Consider the following 15,933-nt stretch of genomic DNA (forward strand, 5'->3'; position numbering starts at 1 on the left):
GCGCAGCTGCAGTCCTGGACGGCACAGCAGACAGGCAACGGCCACAATCTGACAACCTGGCTTTCTTATGCCTGAAGTGAGCTGAGGGTCTCACAGGAAAAGACTATACAAACCCTGAGGTTTAAGTAGCATTGCTAGTCTGGATTGGCAAAAAGAACACTATTTACCGGACTGGATAGTGAATTTTGAGCACAACTGGACGAACATTAACAACACAACAAATATCCCACAAAACAATAGAAGCCTCGTAAGAGTACAGCTTTATTCGTTTTTAACTGCACTTCCATTTTAAGGGATAACAAAAACTGTTAACATAATTATCCTCAGGGTGGGATAAAATCATGCTACTATCACTAATAAGTAACAACTTTTCCGATTTCAGGGGTGGTGATTTACAACCTTAAAGCTTCAGATTTCAGCCTTATCTGAATCTGAAAATAAAAGCTAGAGTAATTAAATCCATACTAGAAATATTCGCTGATCGATTTCTATCTCATTGCATGCAAAAATTAAAATGTTAAAAGGCATCTTAACAGTGGGGCTCATACCTGGATACTGTCGAATGGTGGACACAGAGCTGGTGATCGGGGTGTAGGTGTGAGCAGCCAGTGGGTATGCAGAAGGTGGGTACGTTGGCAGAAAGTACTGGAACTGAACAGGAACAGATGGTCTATAGATGGAACACAGATAATATGAACCAAAATGGTTTTTCTTCTTTCCCTTCAAATGATCCTATCCCCTACAAACTCTTTTTACTTTTAACTGCCATACTAACGTTTCCTAAATTGCATCCCAAACAATTATATCAAAGGATACAGACCTAGAGAGAGTAATATTTTAACACGGATGGACCTAGAGATGATCATACTAAGTGAAGTAAGAGAGAGAAAGACAAATACCATATGATGTCACTTACAGGTGGAATTGAAAATATGACACAAATGAACTTATTTACAAAACAGAAACAGACTCACAGACATAGAAAACAAATTTGTGGTTACCAAAGGGGAAAGAGGCGGGAAGGGATAAATTAGGAGTCTGCGATTAGCAGACACAAACTACTATACATAGAATAGATAAACAACGAGATCCTACTGTATCGCATATATATATATAAAAAACTGAATCACTTTGATGTATACCGGAAACTAACAACAACATTGTAAATCAACTGTACTTTGGTAAAAAAAGAAAAGAAAAGAAAAAAACTAATAAGCATTTCTATACGCCACAAAAATCAAACAAGAATATTTAAAAATGATCCAATTCTGAAATTACTTCATGTGCACTCCACCAGGTTCTCACTGTGGGGTGGGAGAAGGGAGATACAAATACGGAATGGGGGAGGTAATGGAGCTAGACCAGAGATACCAGAATGTACTTAGTTTTTAAAATGTTATATACTTCCTACCTCTCTGCCTGCTGAAAGGGCCTAGAAGTAGTGACAATCCAGTAACAACAAACAGAGCTAATGGCTAGATCTTAGTTTCTAAATGATGCAAAGGAACCAGGGCTCCTTGGAGAAATGGCAGATTCCAGGGCTCAGAGGGACCAAGTTCACGAAGAGTTTCAAGTATCTTAATGTGGTGAGAAGTAAGGAAGGGCCAGAATGACCAGGACATAGCAAAACCCAGGAACTAGTCTGAAGGGGCTCCCAAGGACGAACCTGGAGACAATTTGAGCCTCGAAATAGATGACAGTAATGGATTATAATTATGAATAAATAAAACCAAATCCACGAGCCCATGCAGATGTTCAAAAATAAAATACACAGAAAAATAAATAAATGGGGATAGATGAACTTTCTTTACATCAGAATGTCAACTGATAAATATCAACGAAATGATCGAACAAGTCACTATCTTGCAACAAGTCACTATCTTGCATCATACTGCAACCATCAACTGATTCAGCCAGGAATCATCAATAGAAGCAAAACTACGGAGTGAAAGCTTATAAGGACACTTATAGTCTCAAGGTATTTCCACACAAATTAGTTATTTACAAAAAAGAAAAGTACACCGCTACAGCAGAAAAATCTGGCATCACCTTCATTAAGTAATTAATATTGAGATAACTATTAATGGGACAAAGGGTGAGCATGAGCTCTCTGATGTAGTAACAGTGAGAAGAACATATCACCTAATGGTATTCACTTCAAAAATGCACAGCCTGAATCTAACTCCGAGGAACAATCCGACAAGCCCAAATTGAAGAATATTCTGCAAAAACAATGGCCTATCTATACTCTTCAAAAATTTCAATGTATGAAAGAGAATGGAAAGCTAAAGGATCGTTTCAGTTCCCCATACTGTGGTTAAGTAAGAACAGCTTTGTTCTCTAGAGATGAAAATGGAAATACTTAGGGGATAAGAGGTCATGATGCTGCCACCCTTACACTCAAAATGGCTCAAAATAAATTAAAAAGAGAAGTACACAAGTCAAAAAAAAGATACTAGAACATTCATCAAAAGGAGAACAAATAAATACAGCACAGTTTCATAAAATTAAGGAAATTACACAATGTATTAGATTTTCAGGGGGAAAAACTGAAGATAAAGAAATACATGCCATATTCGTGGGACAATTGGTTTCACTGAAAAATCAAAACAATTCGTGAGACGATGGGGCACATTCCCTCCTACCTATTGTCACTTCGGGTTTCCATAGCCACAGGATTTGGAGAGGCTCGATGTCCTGAAATGGGAATCAGGCTACTCCTCTCTGCAGGGTAATCGGGTTGGATCCGAGGAGAAGTATGTGTGATTTGCTGAGGCACCACCTTAGCTACAAAAAGTATAATCCAATTACATTACTGCTCATATGCTTTCACTGGCATGCCAAAACATTCTTGGCCAGCAACAATCTTAAGAATGCAAACAGTAATAAGAAGCCTGGATTTTTAGTTTTAATCAAAATAAAAAATGAAAAGATGAGTACCTATGGTGCAACTGAATTATTTCAATCCAATAATACACTGATATATTTACACTGCTATCTGTCAAAGCAGGGTTCAACATTAATACTTTCAGCAACTACATCCTTTTCTCCTGACCTGGCTTCTTGGAGACCTTTTTTTTAAAAGGAGAAAACTTAAAAAAAAAAAAAAAAAAATCGACAAAAATTTGAATACAGAAATGGCAAACACCTTAGATTCTTTTCAGGGGCCCATAACTAATTAGTAATAATGTAGCTGATAAGTAATGAGAAGGTCATTTTAATTTCCAAGTCTTAGGTTCCTCATCTATGAGGAGGCCTTCTCTAGAAAATCACTTAATTTCTAAAGTCTTTTGAGTTTCCTGTGACTTTGCATAATATTTTATGGCAAAATCAAAATGATCATACAGTTTTCAAATTTAATTCTATCTGTAAAGACCCAAGTCATACAATGGCAGGCACGCAAACACTAGAGACTGGGATGATGCCATCACGTTACCCAAGGTGCAGCACGCTGAACACCAAAGGTAAGCAGCAACCCCCCCGGGCCCAGATATTTTCTGAGGGAGGCAGCTGGAGAAGTTTCTGCAGGATGATGGGTGAGATGCCCAGTTTGACCAGCGAGGATGGCCTCTGCTGGCTAACGCAGAGAGAAGCTGGCATGATGTATCTTCCATCAGTAGTCAGTCGAGAGGGTGCTGAGGGAAAAGTGAGTAAGCCTGTGTTTTCACTGTGCCCATAAAAGGTAGGAGAAAATTATGCTTCCAATAAAAAAGCGGCTGTGTTTGGCACAGTAGCTAACATCAGATGGTAACCACACACACACATGAATCATACCTTTACTTTTTCCTAATTAAAAGGGCCATACATCCTCAATTATTTAGAAAAAAAAACTTCAGGAAAAACATAATGCAGAAATGGTAAGTTGGGGCTATTTTCAAAGATAATCCCTGTTTTCTGTAGGCTGGCATCATCTGATTCTTTTTATAGTTCTGAGACCACTGTCATGTGTGCAGAAAATAAGGGTGGCATTCTATTGGAAATGGGCATTCACTGCAGGTGAAAACCCTATGCTTGGGGTTATCAGGCTCTTCCCCTGATCCAACACATTCCTATTAATAACAATGGCTGAACTCAATATCTAATCTCACCTGGAGAAAGCAAGTGACACTCAGAAAAAGCCACTTAGGTGATTTTAATATAGCTCTTATGCCCTCAACTTGAAAATCAATGCTCTAGGGTTAATATCAGTTTTCCCTTCTCAACTGAGGCCCTTCTGTACAGAGATCCCATTATGATGTAACAAATATCTGAGTTACTACACAAGAAGAAAACAAAACTAGAGCATAAACCTGACGGAACTTTGACAAAAGCAATCACACTAAGTAGCAGATGTTTAAATCTGTTTGGACACTTCTGTCAAATGATTTTCAGATCTAGAATTTAGTAAATGGTAAAAATTCAAAGATAAGTGAGCTGGGGAGTTAGAGAACACAGCAATGCAGTAACTTAGGACAGGTAAGAGGTCGGTAGTTTTAGCCAAATGAATGAACATTATTTGTCTCCTGCTACTTTCAGTGAGTTTCCCTGCACAGTGTTTACTCTTAGGAAGACACGGTGACATTAACAAGAACTGATCTCTAAATAATTCTCCACAGAGAGGGTTCAAGACACAACCAGACAGCCCCCTAGGGTACGCTGCCCCTCTTTACTGGTCTGATTTTCTTCATAGCAACACATTCCCTAGTGAGACTCTCGACTATAAAAATGAAAAGAAGGGGCTTGGCTCTGACTTGACAGTGCTGCAGATAACTGATGACACTGTTAGGTATAGCCAGAAAACAGCCTGAACTGACAACATGGAACAATCAACGATCCTTTTCAACGAAAGTGCTGTAATGCTGAACCTCTAACCCCACTGCCAGACTTCACAGAAGTGAGATTAAATTCAGAGGGTGTGACAGAAGTTTGGTTTCCCCAATGCCAAGCTGGAGTGAGCAGTAACGTGAGAAAGACCGCAGTTATTTTCTCTGCTAAAAGCCGTCTGTGGGGCTGAGTACCAATTTAAGGGCTGGAATGGCTCAGTTATTTAAAAGAGGAGCAAGGGTTTCCTGGGTCCTACCGTTACTCTGAAATGGGACACAGCAGGTAGGGGAGACACTTCTGTGTCTGGTCACCAGATTTCTGACCGTCGAGCATGTCAGTGCGTCCTCTCACAAAAGGCAGTCTTACTTCTAAAAGTACAGCAGATTAAAAATATGGCAGCTGTCCCACATCTCTGGGAGTGAAGGAGAGTGAGATGGCACACTCACTGTTACAGAACCAAGGCACAGGTAACACTAGAAACTAAAACCTGTCACTTGTGGGTGAAAGGAGTGTTCTGCCTCATAGGCCACAGCCTCTGCTTTGGAAGCTGTGACAGTAAGCTATCAACTCTGACGACAGGCATCGACAACTTGCCGGCCAAACCTTGCTGATGCCTGTTTTGGCCCATGAGCTAACAATGGGTTCACACTTTTAAACAGCAGGGGGAGGGAAAAATCAAAAGAAGACTATTTTGTGACACCTGAAAATGACACGAAATTCAAATTTCTGTGTCCATAAAAAAATCTAACTGAAACGCAGCCACACCCATTTGTTTACATATTGTCCATAGCTAGGTAGTTGCACACACCCAGGAGGCCTGCAGAACCTAAAGCATTTACGATCCGGCTCTATGGAAAAAGCTTGCCAATCCCTGCTGTTGATCACTAAAGTTTGGCTGCCAGAAATTTTTCAAAGATGTTTTAATACTGTAAATATACACATATTTAAAAGGGGAATAAGCAAAGCCTGGAAGGAATTTTAGGATGGTCATGAAGTACCTTGGGTGGCACCCAGATAAGAACCTCGGGGAAGTGACTTGAGGGTTAGCATTCTTCCCACTGTTGCATCACCCAGAGATTTTTCCTGAACAATCTGTCAGTGTACAAGGTCTCTTCACTCCAGATCTTTGCTTCTTCCTTGCTTTTCCTGTTGTTCTTGTCAAACTTTTATCAGTAAAGTTAACTTACTTTTTAAAAAGGTAAACATAGAAAAGGTAAAGGTTGATGAATAAGTCAAAAGTGGAGTTAAAGTGGTTTACTTTGAGCTCTCAGAGACGGTTATCTTCTTTTTTCTCCCCCTACCATCAAAATGCCAAATCTGTTTATGAAATAATACTCAAAGTTAAAGTCAGTGTTGCTTTGAAAATTAACAATTAAAAAAAAAATCAACACTAGCCAGCTATATGAAGACCTGGTCAGCGGGGCTGAAAATTCCTTGTAAGCTTCCATCTGCAGGCTGCACACCACTTACCAACCGGGATGTTTGAGGTGGTCACTGCCGTAGCATGGGATGAATGTGAGGGCATTGTCATGGTAACAATTGTACTCGTGGGAGCTTGTGTGTGTGACACCGATCCTGGACAGGAGAAAAAGGGAAATTCTTCAACAATGGCCTCTCTGCACACATTACAGATTCTCAAAAACCCAAGAAAAGCTCTTGGGAAAAAGAAAGAGAATTTTTCTAACCTAATTCTTGTTCTCTGCCTGAAGCTGAGAAATAAAGAATGAACCCACGCCTTATGCCTCCTTCCTCCCTGGCAGGAAGAGCAGGGCTGCCGACTTACCAGCCGTGGTTGCGGAAGGAATGGTGTTGGTTGCCAAAATAGGTGCTACCGTTGCTGCAGCCACTGGTGTGCCAGTACTGAAGATCGTTTTCTGTGGGGGGGGGACACCCCACAACACAATTAGAAACAGGAACATCTCCCACCCAATCCCGTTTAAACGCAATCACTGCCTTCGATATTGCCAGGCTTTTAGCAAGTTTTGCACAATTCTGGTTTTAACCCACAGGGTATACAGATGGCTCTTCATCTCTGGTTTTACCTGAGCCATGGTATGGAGCTGCTGTTTTGGCGTCCCTAGCGCAGGGTGAGATGGCAGTGTGATTCTTGTTGTCACATCCCGTGACTGGGCAGGACGCTGAATACTAATTGCTGCAGACGGTGGATGCTGGAGAGACAGAGTTGGCCGACTGGGAAGACAGAAAAGACATCACGATCTATGACTTGTCTCCAGACGCAATGCAGGCAGCCAAGGCCACTTACTGTCTCATGCTGGATCACAGTCAGCGTTTTATTTTTCACAGGTCTGTGAAGTCCACATGTGAACCAATGAAGTTAACTGCCCATCGAGTTTCTCTCCTGAAACTGCCATAAGCCTCATTCTAAAAGGTATCAATATGTACCATGAACCAAATAAATTAATCCTTAGTCATACTGAGTATCCTCGATATAATTAATCAACACTCTCTGACCATCTGGAGTAAGCATTACTATAACGAACACGTTTCACTCTGTGGACAAATCTGAAGATACACACTAAGGTTCTAACTGTTGAGGTAACATTACAGAAAACCTTGATTAACGGAAGCTTAACCTGTGACCTTGAAGCGCTGACTTCCTTCCCCCAATTTTATATCATCCCTTACCAAAAGATAAAGTTATAGTTATGACTGCCTCATAATTGAAAGGGATATCAACATAGACAGCATGTCAAATTAACTGGCAAGCATGCTACTGAAATTGCAAAAATGGTAAGAAAACTTGACAGTATATCAAAGTTGACATCTCAAACAGAGGGGAGAGAATGGGCTACTTAATAAATGATGCTAGGAAGACTACATAGCCATTTGGAAAAAATCAAATGAGATCCATACTTCACACAGTACACCAGGATAAATATGAAAATGATGAAAGGTTTAACGGAAAATAAGAAAGTACATGAAGAAAAGATAGAATTCTTTAATAGCCTTGGAGTGGCGGAGAGCTTTCTAAACAATTAAAAGCTCTAAAAATCCAAAATCTATAAAAAAAAATCAAGAAATTTGACTCTGTAAACCAATAAGCAAGCGTCCTAACACAGTAAAACACACTACAAGCAAAGTAAAAAGACTCATAGGTGAAAGTGTAATCTTAATATATGAAGAGCTCCTAGAAATCCATGAGAAAAATAACAGCCCAATAGAAAAACAGGCCAAGGATATGAATAGTCAGTTTGCTAAAAAGAAAACACAAATGGCCCCTTAACAAAGGGAAAAGACTAAGTCTTAATCAGAGGAAGAGAAATGTAATTTAAAAGACACTGATATATTATTGTTCACCTATCAGATTGGCAAAAATCCAAAAAATTGACAGGGTACTCTGTTGTTCAAGCTGTAAGGGAACAGGCACTTTTAAATATTCTGGAGGGAGTATAAACTGGTACAAACCCTATGGAAGGCAATAAGACATAGGTATCAAAATTACAATCACATATACCCTCTGATCACTTTTGGGAATTTATCCTATAGATATTCTTGCACACATGCATAATGACAAGAGTATAAAGTTATTCACTGCAATATTATTTATGATAGTAAAGTAAAGAAAAGAACCTCAAATCCACATACACGATGGGTCATCATACTGCTGCTAAAAGAACAACGAAACTCCACGTACTGAAATGGAAAGCTTTCAACATACGTTGTTATATGAAAAAACCCAAAGAGGAACATATAAATCTTGAGACTGACACACTGCCGGCTGCAGTAAGACGGCAGCTTAGGAATCTATGAATTAAACAATTTGGGGGGTAAAAAGGATAAAAGTTAAGAATTACATGTGAATTCGACTGTATTTAAGAAACACTGGAAGGACACCCCGAAAGCTATAAACATGTTACTTTACAAAGGCAAAGGGAAAGGAACATAGGAACTTGGTAGACGTGCGACAGAGGAGTGATACTCCCTACTGAATACCTTTTTATGTTTTTGTATTTTGGAACCACGTGATTATAAATGAGGAAGAAGAAAACATGAAAAGTTGAGCCGTAAGGGTGAAATGTGATTGGGACCTCACGTATCCAAACTAACCAATGGTTTCATCACAGGGATCCTCTCTCAAAATGCTTTAAGATCAGAGCTGGTGGGATATTAGTGCATAAAACTTACAAACTGAATAAAGGATGGCTTTCTCCCTATAGGAAGAGAACTAAATGGCATATTATTCAAGTTCAAAGGAAAGCTGAAAGCCTGGTCATAGGTGCAACTATGACACCTGGTGGAACTTACTGAGGAGAAAGCCTACTACTGAAGACTGGATTTTTAATAGTTGATGACTTAGGTCATCAGAGTACAGTGAAAGCTGCCCACTCCCAGCATTTACAATGAAATGCATTCAGAGAGATACATGTACACATAACTAAAATAATCACAAATTTTAGGATGGAGGAATCTAATTATGGGAACAATTCTGAAGATACCTGTAACAAAGAAGAATGCCAACAGAATCACCCGGAAAGGATCTCCTAAATTCAAACTTAAACGTGCTCATATTTTAAGAAGTCCAGCTCATACAAAAATATACCCCCAAAAGAGTATTTCTATTAAGTATTTAGATATGTGAAGTGTTTCTGAAAGCACAGACTATAGTCTTTGATTTTCATTTACTCTAATGAAAAATAACAAGTGTTAACACATAAAAAGTGTTAATGACCATTACATGTCAGGCATGTATTAAGTGCTTTATATATTAGTATTAATATATACATATTCACACACTAATATTTATACATTAACTGCCACATCAAGGAAGGTAATATTACGGCCATTTTCTAGGTGAGGAAATTGAGACATTTACTCTTTCACCTAGCACTCCCACTTCCAGGAATACACCTTGAAGGCACACCATCACAAACATGCAACATATGCCAAAATGCCCATCAGTACATCCATTAGCTAGGAAGTCAGACATTAGGAATTTATCACAGTTATAGATAATTTAAGTAGAAAAACCATCTGATCATTAGGGTTTTTGTCCGTTTAATTCCCTAGTGTATTTCCAGTGCCTAGAGCAGTGACTGGCACAGACGAGGTACACAATAATATTTGTTACAGGAGCGAAAACGTAGTTATATGCTAAAAATCTATCTGACAAAATTCAATATCCATTTTTTAGTAAAAACAATACACTGGAAAAGATAGATAATTCAACAACATGGTTTAAAAAAAAACTACCCCTAGTTTTCACTGTATACACATTTATACCTTTTGAATTTCATCATACCATCTGAATATATTAATTTTTTGAAGGTACTATAAAGTTAACATGAATAACAGTCTATTTTACGTTGGGCTGTTGTGTCTCTTTGTACCTCAGGCAATATATTCAATTACCGAGAAGTAAAGTGTCTTCATTTTATTGAAGAGGGGACTAAGGATCAGGGAAGTTAAAAACACTTATAATGACACACAGCTAGTAAATGACAGAGCTAGTGGTTAAAGTTACGCCCTAGGCACTACTCTGCATGTAAGTGTTATTTTCTTCAGAGCTCTGTTCTGGGCCCTCTTCTCATTATATTTATTCCCGCTGGGTAGACTCAGATACCTAGAGCATTAACTGTAGCCCACGTTAATGACTTCTCAAGCACAGACATCTCTTCAACTACCTGTTGCCACAGATACACTCAGTATCACAAAACTTAACCTTCTCTTTAAAATCTGCTTTCGGGGCTTCCCTGGTGGCGCAGTGGTTAAGAATCCACCTGCCAATGCAGGGGACACGGGTTCGATCCTTGGTCCGGGAAGATCCCACATGCCGCGGAGCAACTGCGCCCATGCGCCACAACTACTGAATCTGTGCTCTAGAGCCCGCGTGCCACAACTACTGAACCCACGTGCCTGGAGCCCTTGCTCTGCAACAACAGAAGCCACCACAACAAGAAGCCCGCGCAATGCAACCAAGAGTAGCCCGCACTCGCTGCAATTAGAGAAAAGCCCATGCACAGTGACGAAGACCCAATGCAGCCATAAATAAATAAATAAATAAATAAATCTGCTTTCTTTCCCTTGTTTCCTTTTCATTTACTTGGTCAAGCAAGGAAGAAACCAAGGAGGCATCTCAGACTGCTTCCAACTGGTAGACAAGTCTTCCGGATGGTCTCTAGTTCCCGACGGCTCTGTTCTCCATGCCCTATCCCTCCTTCGGCCCAGTGAATCACTTCTTGTCCATATTGCCGAAGGCTCTTTCCCTGGCACCCATGTAATCGATGGCAAGAATCAAGCAAGACCACTGGAACACTGCATGCTCCTGGCAAGACTCTCATGCCACTGCCTTCCCCAACTTTCATAGCTTCACCAGCACAATATGCCTGCAGGTCGTGAGGACAAATACCTTGATGTCTTCATCCCTGTGTCACTCACAAGCATCATCAGAGACCACCCCTCATTGACCAGATTCTCTCCCTGTATGGCTCTGTAAATCTCCTAATTGTACTGGCTTCACTTCTCAAACACCCAACCTTTCTACTATACCCTCTGGACTCACAATCCATCTTTAGCAAAATCTCCTGTATCCTCAACCTCTTCTGTGAATATATCCACTATCTTCCTGCCCTAATGAATCTTGGTTCTCCCTTGAGAACACTGCTTCCCTCGACAGCCCTCTCAACTGGGAGCCATTTTCTCTCATAAACCTCCTCCCCATCTATATTGCCCTCCTAAATCATCTCCTCCCAAACTCTTCTGTGGACTCCAGACTCATATATTAAGCTTTCTCAACATCTCCACTTGGGTGCTCAGAAGTCTGCACAACCTTAAAAGTGCCCCAAACCAGAGTCTGGAATTCCTCCCCAAACCTACTCCTCCCATTCTTCCCCATCTCAAGTTTAGGCAACTCCACTCTCCCAGCTGCACAGCCAACCAGCGCTGGCATAAGCCTGACTGTTCTCATTCTCTAATAACCCCGTACGTGCTTCCTCAGAAATCCCCTCCGCTACCTTCAAAGTTCTATTCAGAATCTAACCACATCTTTCCACCTCCAATGACCATCTCTCCTGGATTCCTGCCATACTCTTTGAAACATCCTGCTTCCAACTTTGCCTCCCCACAGCCAACTCTCTCCAGCAACCAGGCTGATGCAGCTACTTCAGATCATGGCACCGCTCTGTTCCAAACTCTGCTAAGGCTTCCCATTGCCCCCCAGTGCAGGCCAAATCCTCAGAGTGGTTCCTAAGGCTCGGCATGACCTGGGGACCTTGCTACCCCCCAAAATTATCTCTGGCCACTCTCCTACCATTAGCCTCTTGCTGCCCCTTTATGCGGCAAACATACTCCTGTATCAGGGCCTTTGCACTTACTGTTCCCACTGTCTAGAATACTCTTATCCCAGACAACCATATGGCTCATTTCACTTCTTTCCATTTTCTGTTCAACTGCATTCTTATCAACAAAGCCCTTCCTGATCACCTTACATGACAAAGTAAGCTCCCCGCACTGCCTACCCTGTCACTCCAAATCCCATTCGCCCTGATTTTTCCCCGAAGCACTCTCTGCCACCTAAAAAACTATATATTTTTTAATGGTATGTCTCCAGCCACAGTTTCTACAAACAGAAACTCTATGAGGGCAAGAATTTCTTTTTATTTGTTCACTGCTTTATCCTCAGTGTCTAGAACACAACATAGCTCATTAAAAAAAAGAAAAAAGCACTCAATAAATATTTGCTGAGTTGAATGAAAGAAGGAAAAGAAAAGGGGAGGGAAGAAGGGAGGATGACAGGATGGCTGATCTTCAAACCCCCAAATATACCTAAGTGCGGAATCAGTGGCATGGGCTGCTGTTGTAGTAATCACTGGAGACTGAGCTCTGGTGGCCGACACAGTTGCTACCACAGCAGGAGGGATGGTATTAGAGGTGGTCACAGGTGGACGAGACTACCAAGAGAAGAGAAAAACGTATTTCATTGAAAGCAAAATACAGTATGCCCAAAACACTGCAAGTATAATTTGAAAACTGGGCCTCGAAATAAGGGTGTTTATGTCCAAATGAAAATAAATTCTCACCATTCTGATTACCGAGTTCTCTTTTCAGATAGGTTGCTAGAAGGCCAAGAGCCAGAATTATCCCAAAAAATCCAATGCTGGTTGGAGAGTACACAAGCCCCTTCTTTTCGAATATGACCAGACTCAAAATTCTGTCCTACGATTAGTACAGACTGGAATCTAGCCCTTCAGCTCTAGTTCCCACAGAGCTGTCGCTGGTCCTGGAGCAGACACTTTTCATGACGACACAACCTAGGGCTTTCCACAGAGGGCCTACTCAGAACTGGATGCTGGCTCTCATGCCATCTGAGGGCAAAAAAGGCAAACACGTGGTAACAGCATTCTTTGCCAGCGGAAGGTGCAGGGTGCCCAGATGCTTTCTAGATGTTTCCATATGGATGTACTTCCCTCAGCCCTACATCTGTGTGTAAAATCTTCACCTGACTAACGAGTTCCACACTGGGCTTCACCCGCTTGCCCACTGTCAGATTCTCCAGTCATCTGAGCTCTCCTGAGTAGTCCTTCTTTCCTTCTCCTGCCACGTGCAGGTTAACTCAGCAAACTCTGCCCATTCTTGATCTGTTTCTCACCTGCAGACCTCGTCCCCATGGCGCTGCTCTCACAGCCTGTCCTCTCACACTAGGACTGCTGTGCTGTCTTCCTCACTACTGAGCTCTTGACCTTGGTTCTCCTCTTTCTCCAACCTTTCCTACCATTATACTCCTGGGGCCCTAATCAGTCTCCAAACGTGTTTTATTACCAGCAAGGTCTTTTATTTTGTTTAATGTGAAAGCTCTAGGCTAGACATATCTTACCCCGCGTCCCAGTCAGCACTCTTCCGTAGTATCTTAAACCCAGCTATTTCATACATGCTACCAGTCTGGCCCCAAAGGCACTGAACTTCTACCTTCTGTACGCAATTCAGCTAGATTAATCTTTCAAAGATATTTCTTTGACCATATATCAGTATATTCCAAAGACGCAGTAGCTCTCTGCTGTGTACAAAATCAAGTTTACAGTCTTCACCTTAGAGCCCCGAATTTAGAGACAGACATGGTATCACGCAGTAACACGTTATACTTCAGTAGTACTGAGGCCACAGGTTTCCTTGAAAAAAGTTGAAAGGCATGGACCATCTTCCTCAAAAAGCATACCTATGTGCATAAAATGTTTAGGGGTTCACACACTCCTATCCAAATTAGAATCCCTCAGTTCTAACTAGGCTTTACTCCACATTGTGTACAACCACCACTATCTTCCTCGCCTTGTTCACAGTGCTGCCCCCCTTCACGTCTCTGAATCCCCACTGCCACACCCATCCCAACCAAAAGCGTTCCCTTACTACCTCTCTCCTAAATTCCTACAGTGGATCACATGACACCATATGTAATTCAGCCTTCTCTACATCTTGGCAGCTAGATCCAAAGTCGCTTGAGGTTCAAGGACTCGCACAGTGCCAAGCAGAGTGAATGACTCAGAGTAGGCGCTGAACGCTTGCTGGCTGACTACCCACAACCCTGGCGTGCCTGGATTGGCTGGTGAATGATGTGCTGTACTGCCGGCTGAGCTGCAGCAGCATTTGGCAACTGGGAAGTCGGCCTCAGGACCGTGGTTACTTTAGAACTGGACATCACAGCAGCAGCTGCTGCACCTGGAAAAACAGTATTTTTTTCATTAGTATGGCTTCCGGGCTCATGATTTAAATAGCTACAATTATATTCCCTATAAGCTCAGTATGTCAGTATTCAGCTTAAGTGCTTTATGTATACTTCCCATTTCATCATACAGAAAATTAAGAGAACGTGCGCTCAAGGGCTGAGATTTCATAAGATCGATAATCTGTATTGCTTCTTCAAGGGTGTTCTTAAATGAAACTGGCTTTTTTTTTTTTTCTTAAACTGCAAGTATGTAGCAGTGAAGCACAGCACGGTGCTGTTATTACCCTGATTCAAGCCAAGGCTGCAGCAGTTTAACCACCAGTGAGAGTTCACTTGAACCACCACTGCCTTTGTACCATCAGTGCCAATATCAGCACTGACAAAAGGGCACACGTCTTAGTTTCGACCTCACACAGATCCCCCTGCAGTCTGTGAACCTCACTCTGAGAACAACCACTAAGTTACACTGAGAGAGAGTATTTGTTAGCCTGATTCTGCCGACAATAATTTTATCCTCTCCAACAGAAGGTAACAATTTCTGATCAAGTAACTGAAAAAACTCATTAAATTTAATACCTTACAACCTATCAGCACTTAATTGTAAGAATAAATTCATCTTATTGCCATGTGAATAAAAAGATTTGACTAAGCATTTTCACTAAATTTCAGAAATACTCAGTATTAACATTTGTGACTTATTTATTGAAAATGAAGCCCATATTTACACAACCACAGCTTTCAGGAGTTCCTCAGTATAAAGGACAATTTTTAGACCATACAGAAAATTTGAATTGCTCTGAGTTTACACACATACGTGTTGCAATATAACTATAATAAGCACCTATTAGGCCACACTAAAAATGTGCATTAATCTAAGTTTATTTCTGCTGTCCTGCAACTCTAAAAAGCTCATTCTGGATATGCTTTGTGTTACTGTATCTTCTACCAAACGTACACCTGTCACTGCATTTCAGGAGTCTGAAGAAAACACGCAGCCTTTATTTACCTCGAGGCAAATGAGAAGCTCCAATGTGAAGAGGGGGCCCAGGTGCGTTGCTCCGGATGATAGACATCTGTACGTTTGTGGTCATGATGTGATGCAGGTTACTGGGATGCCCCTGCAAGAAACAGGATGCAACGTTATTTCCAAGTGCCTGGTCTTAGCCACGGGTGCTTAGCCATTGCTTCTAGGAAGTCAGCTGCCTCCAAATGTGGGTCATGTTGTTCCTCTTAAGATAGTGAGCACCCCAAGGGAAAGGACATTTAGTTTCCTTTTCACAGCATACTGCACGATGCCCTGTGCCAGCAGGCATGTGGTAAGGGGCAGGGAGGACCCATCAACTGCCTTGAATCTAGCTAGCTGTTAGATTCCTATCACTGATGACACATCTGACTGTCCACTTTCAGACACTCTCATCTTCAATAGTAGTCTTTTACCCTTGTTTTCTTTGTCTTGG

General features: G+C 41.3%; 1 protein-coding gene across 6 annotated transcripts in view; it reads right to left on the reverse strand.

The window, feature by feature from the left end:
* SAP130 (Sin3A associated protein 130) overlaps positions 1-15,933 on the reverse strand; it is a 75,615-nt gene that overhangs the window by 48,502 nt on the left and 11,180 nt on the right. For all 6 annotated transcript variants that reach the window (XM_060017001.1, XM_060016999.1, XM_060017004.1 and 3 more), the window contains 8 exons: positions 15,483-15,594; positions 14,345-14,469; positions 12,586-12,710; positions 6,846-6,993; positions 6,587-6,677; positions 6,274-6,378; positions 2,646-2,787; positions 549-670 (listed from right to left, as the gene is read on the reverse strand). In XM_060017001.1, the coding sequence (XP_059872984.1) occupies positions 549-670; positions 2,646-2,787; positions 6,274-6,378; positions 6,587-6,677; positions 6,846-6,993; positions 12,586-12,710; positions 14,345-14,469; positions 15,483-15,594 (970 nt within the window). The remainder of the gene's footprint in view (positions 1-548; positions 671-2,645; positions 2,788-6,273; positions 6,379-6,586; positions 6,678-6,845; positions 6,994-12,585; positions 12,711-14,344; positions 14,470-15,482; positions 15,595-15,933) is intronic.

This window comes from Delphinus delphis, chromosome 7 (genome assembly GCF_949987515.2).
Source record: "Delphinus delphis chromosome 7, mDelDel1.2, whole genome shotgun sequence".
Lineage (NCBI taxonomy): Eukaryota > Metazoa > Chordata > Mammalia > Artiodactyla > Delphinidae > Delphinus > Delphinus delphis.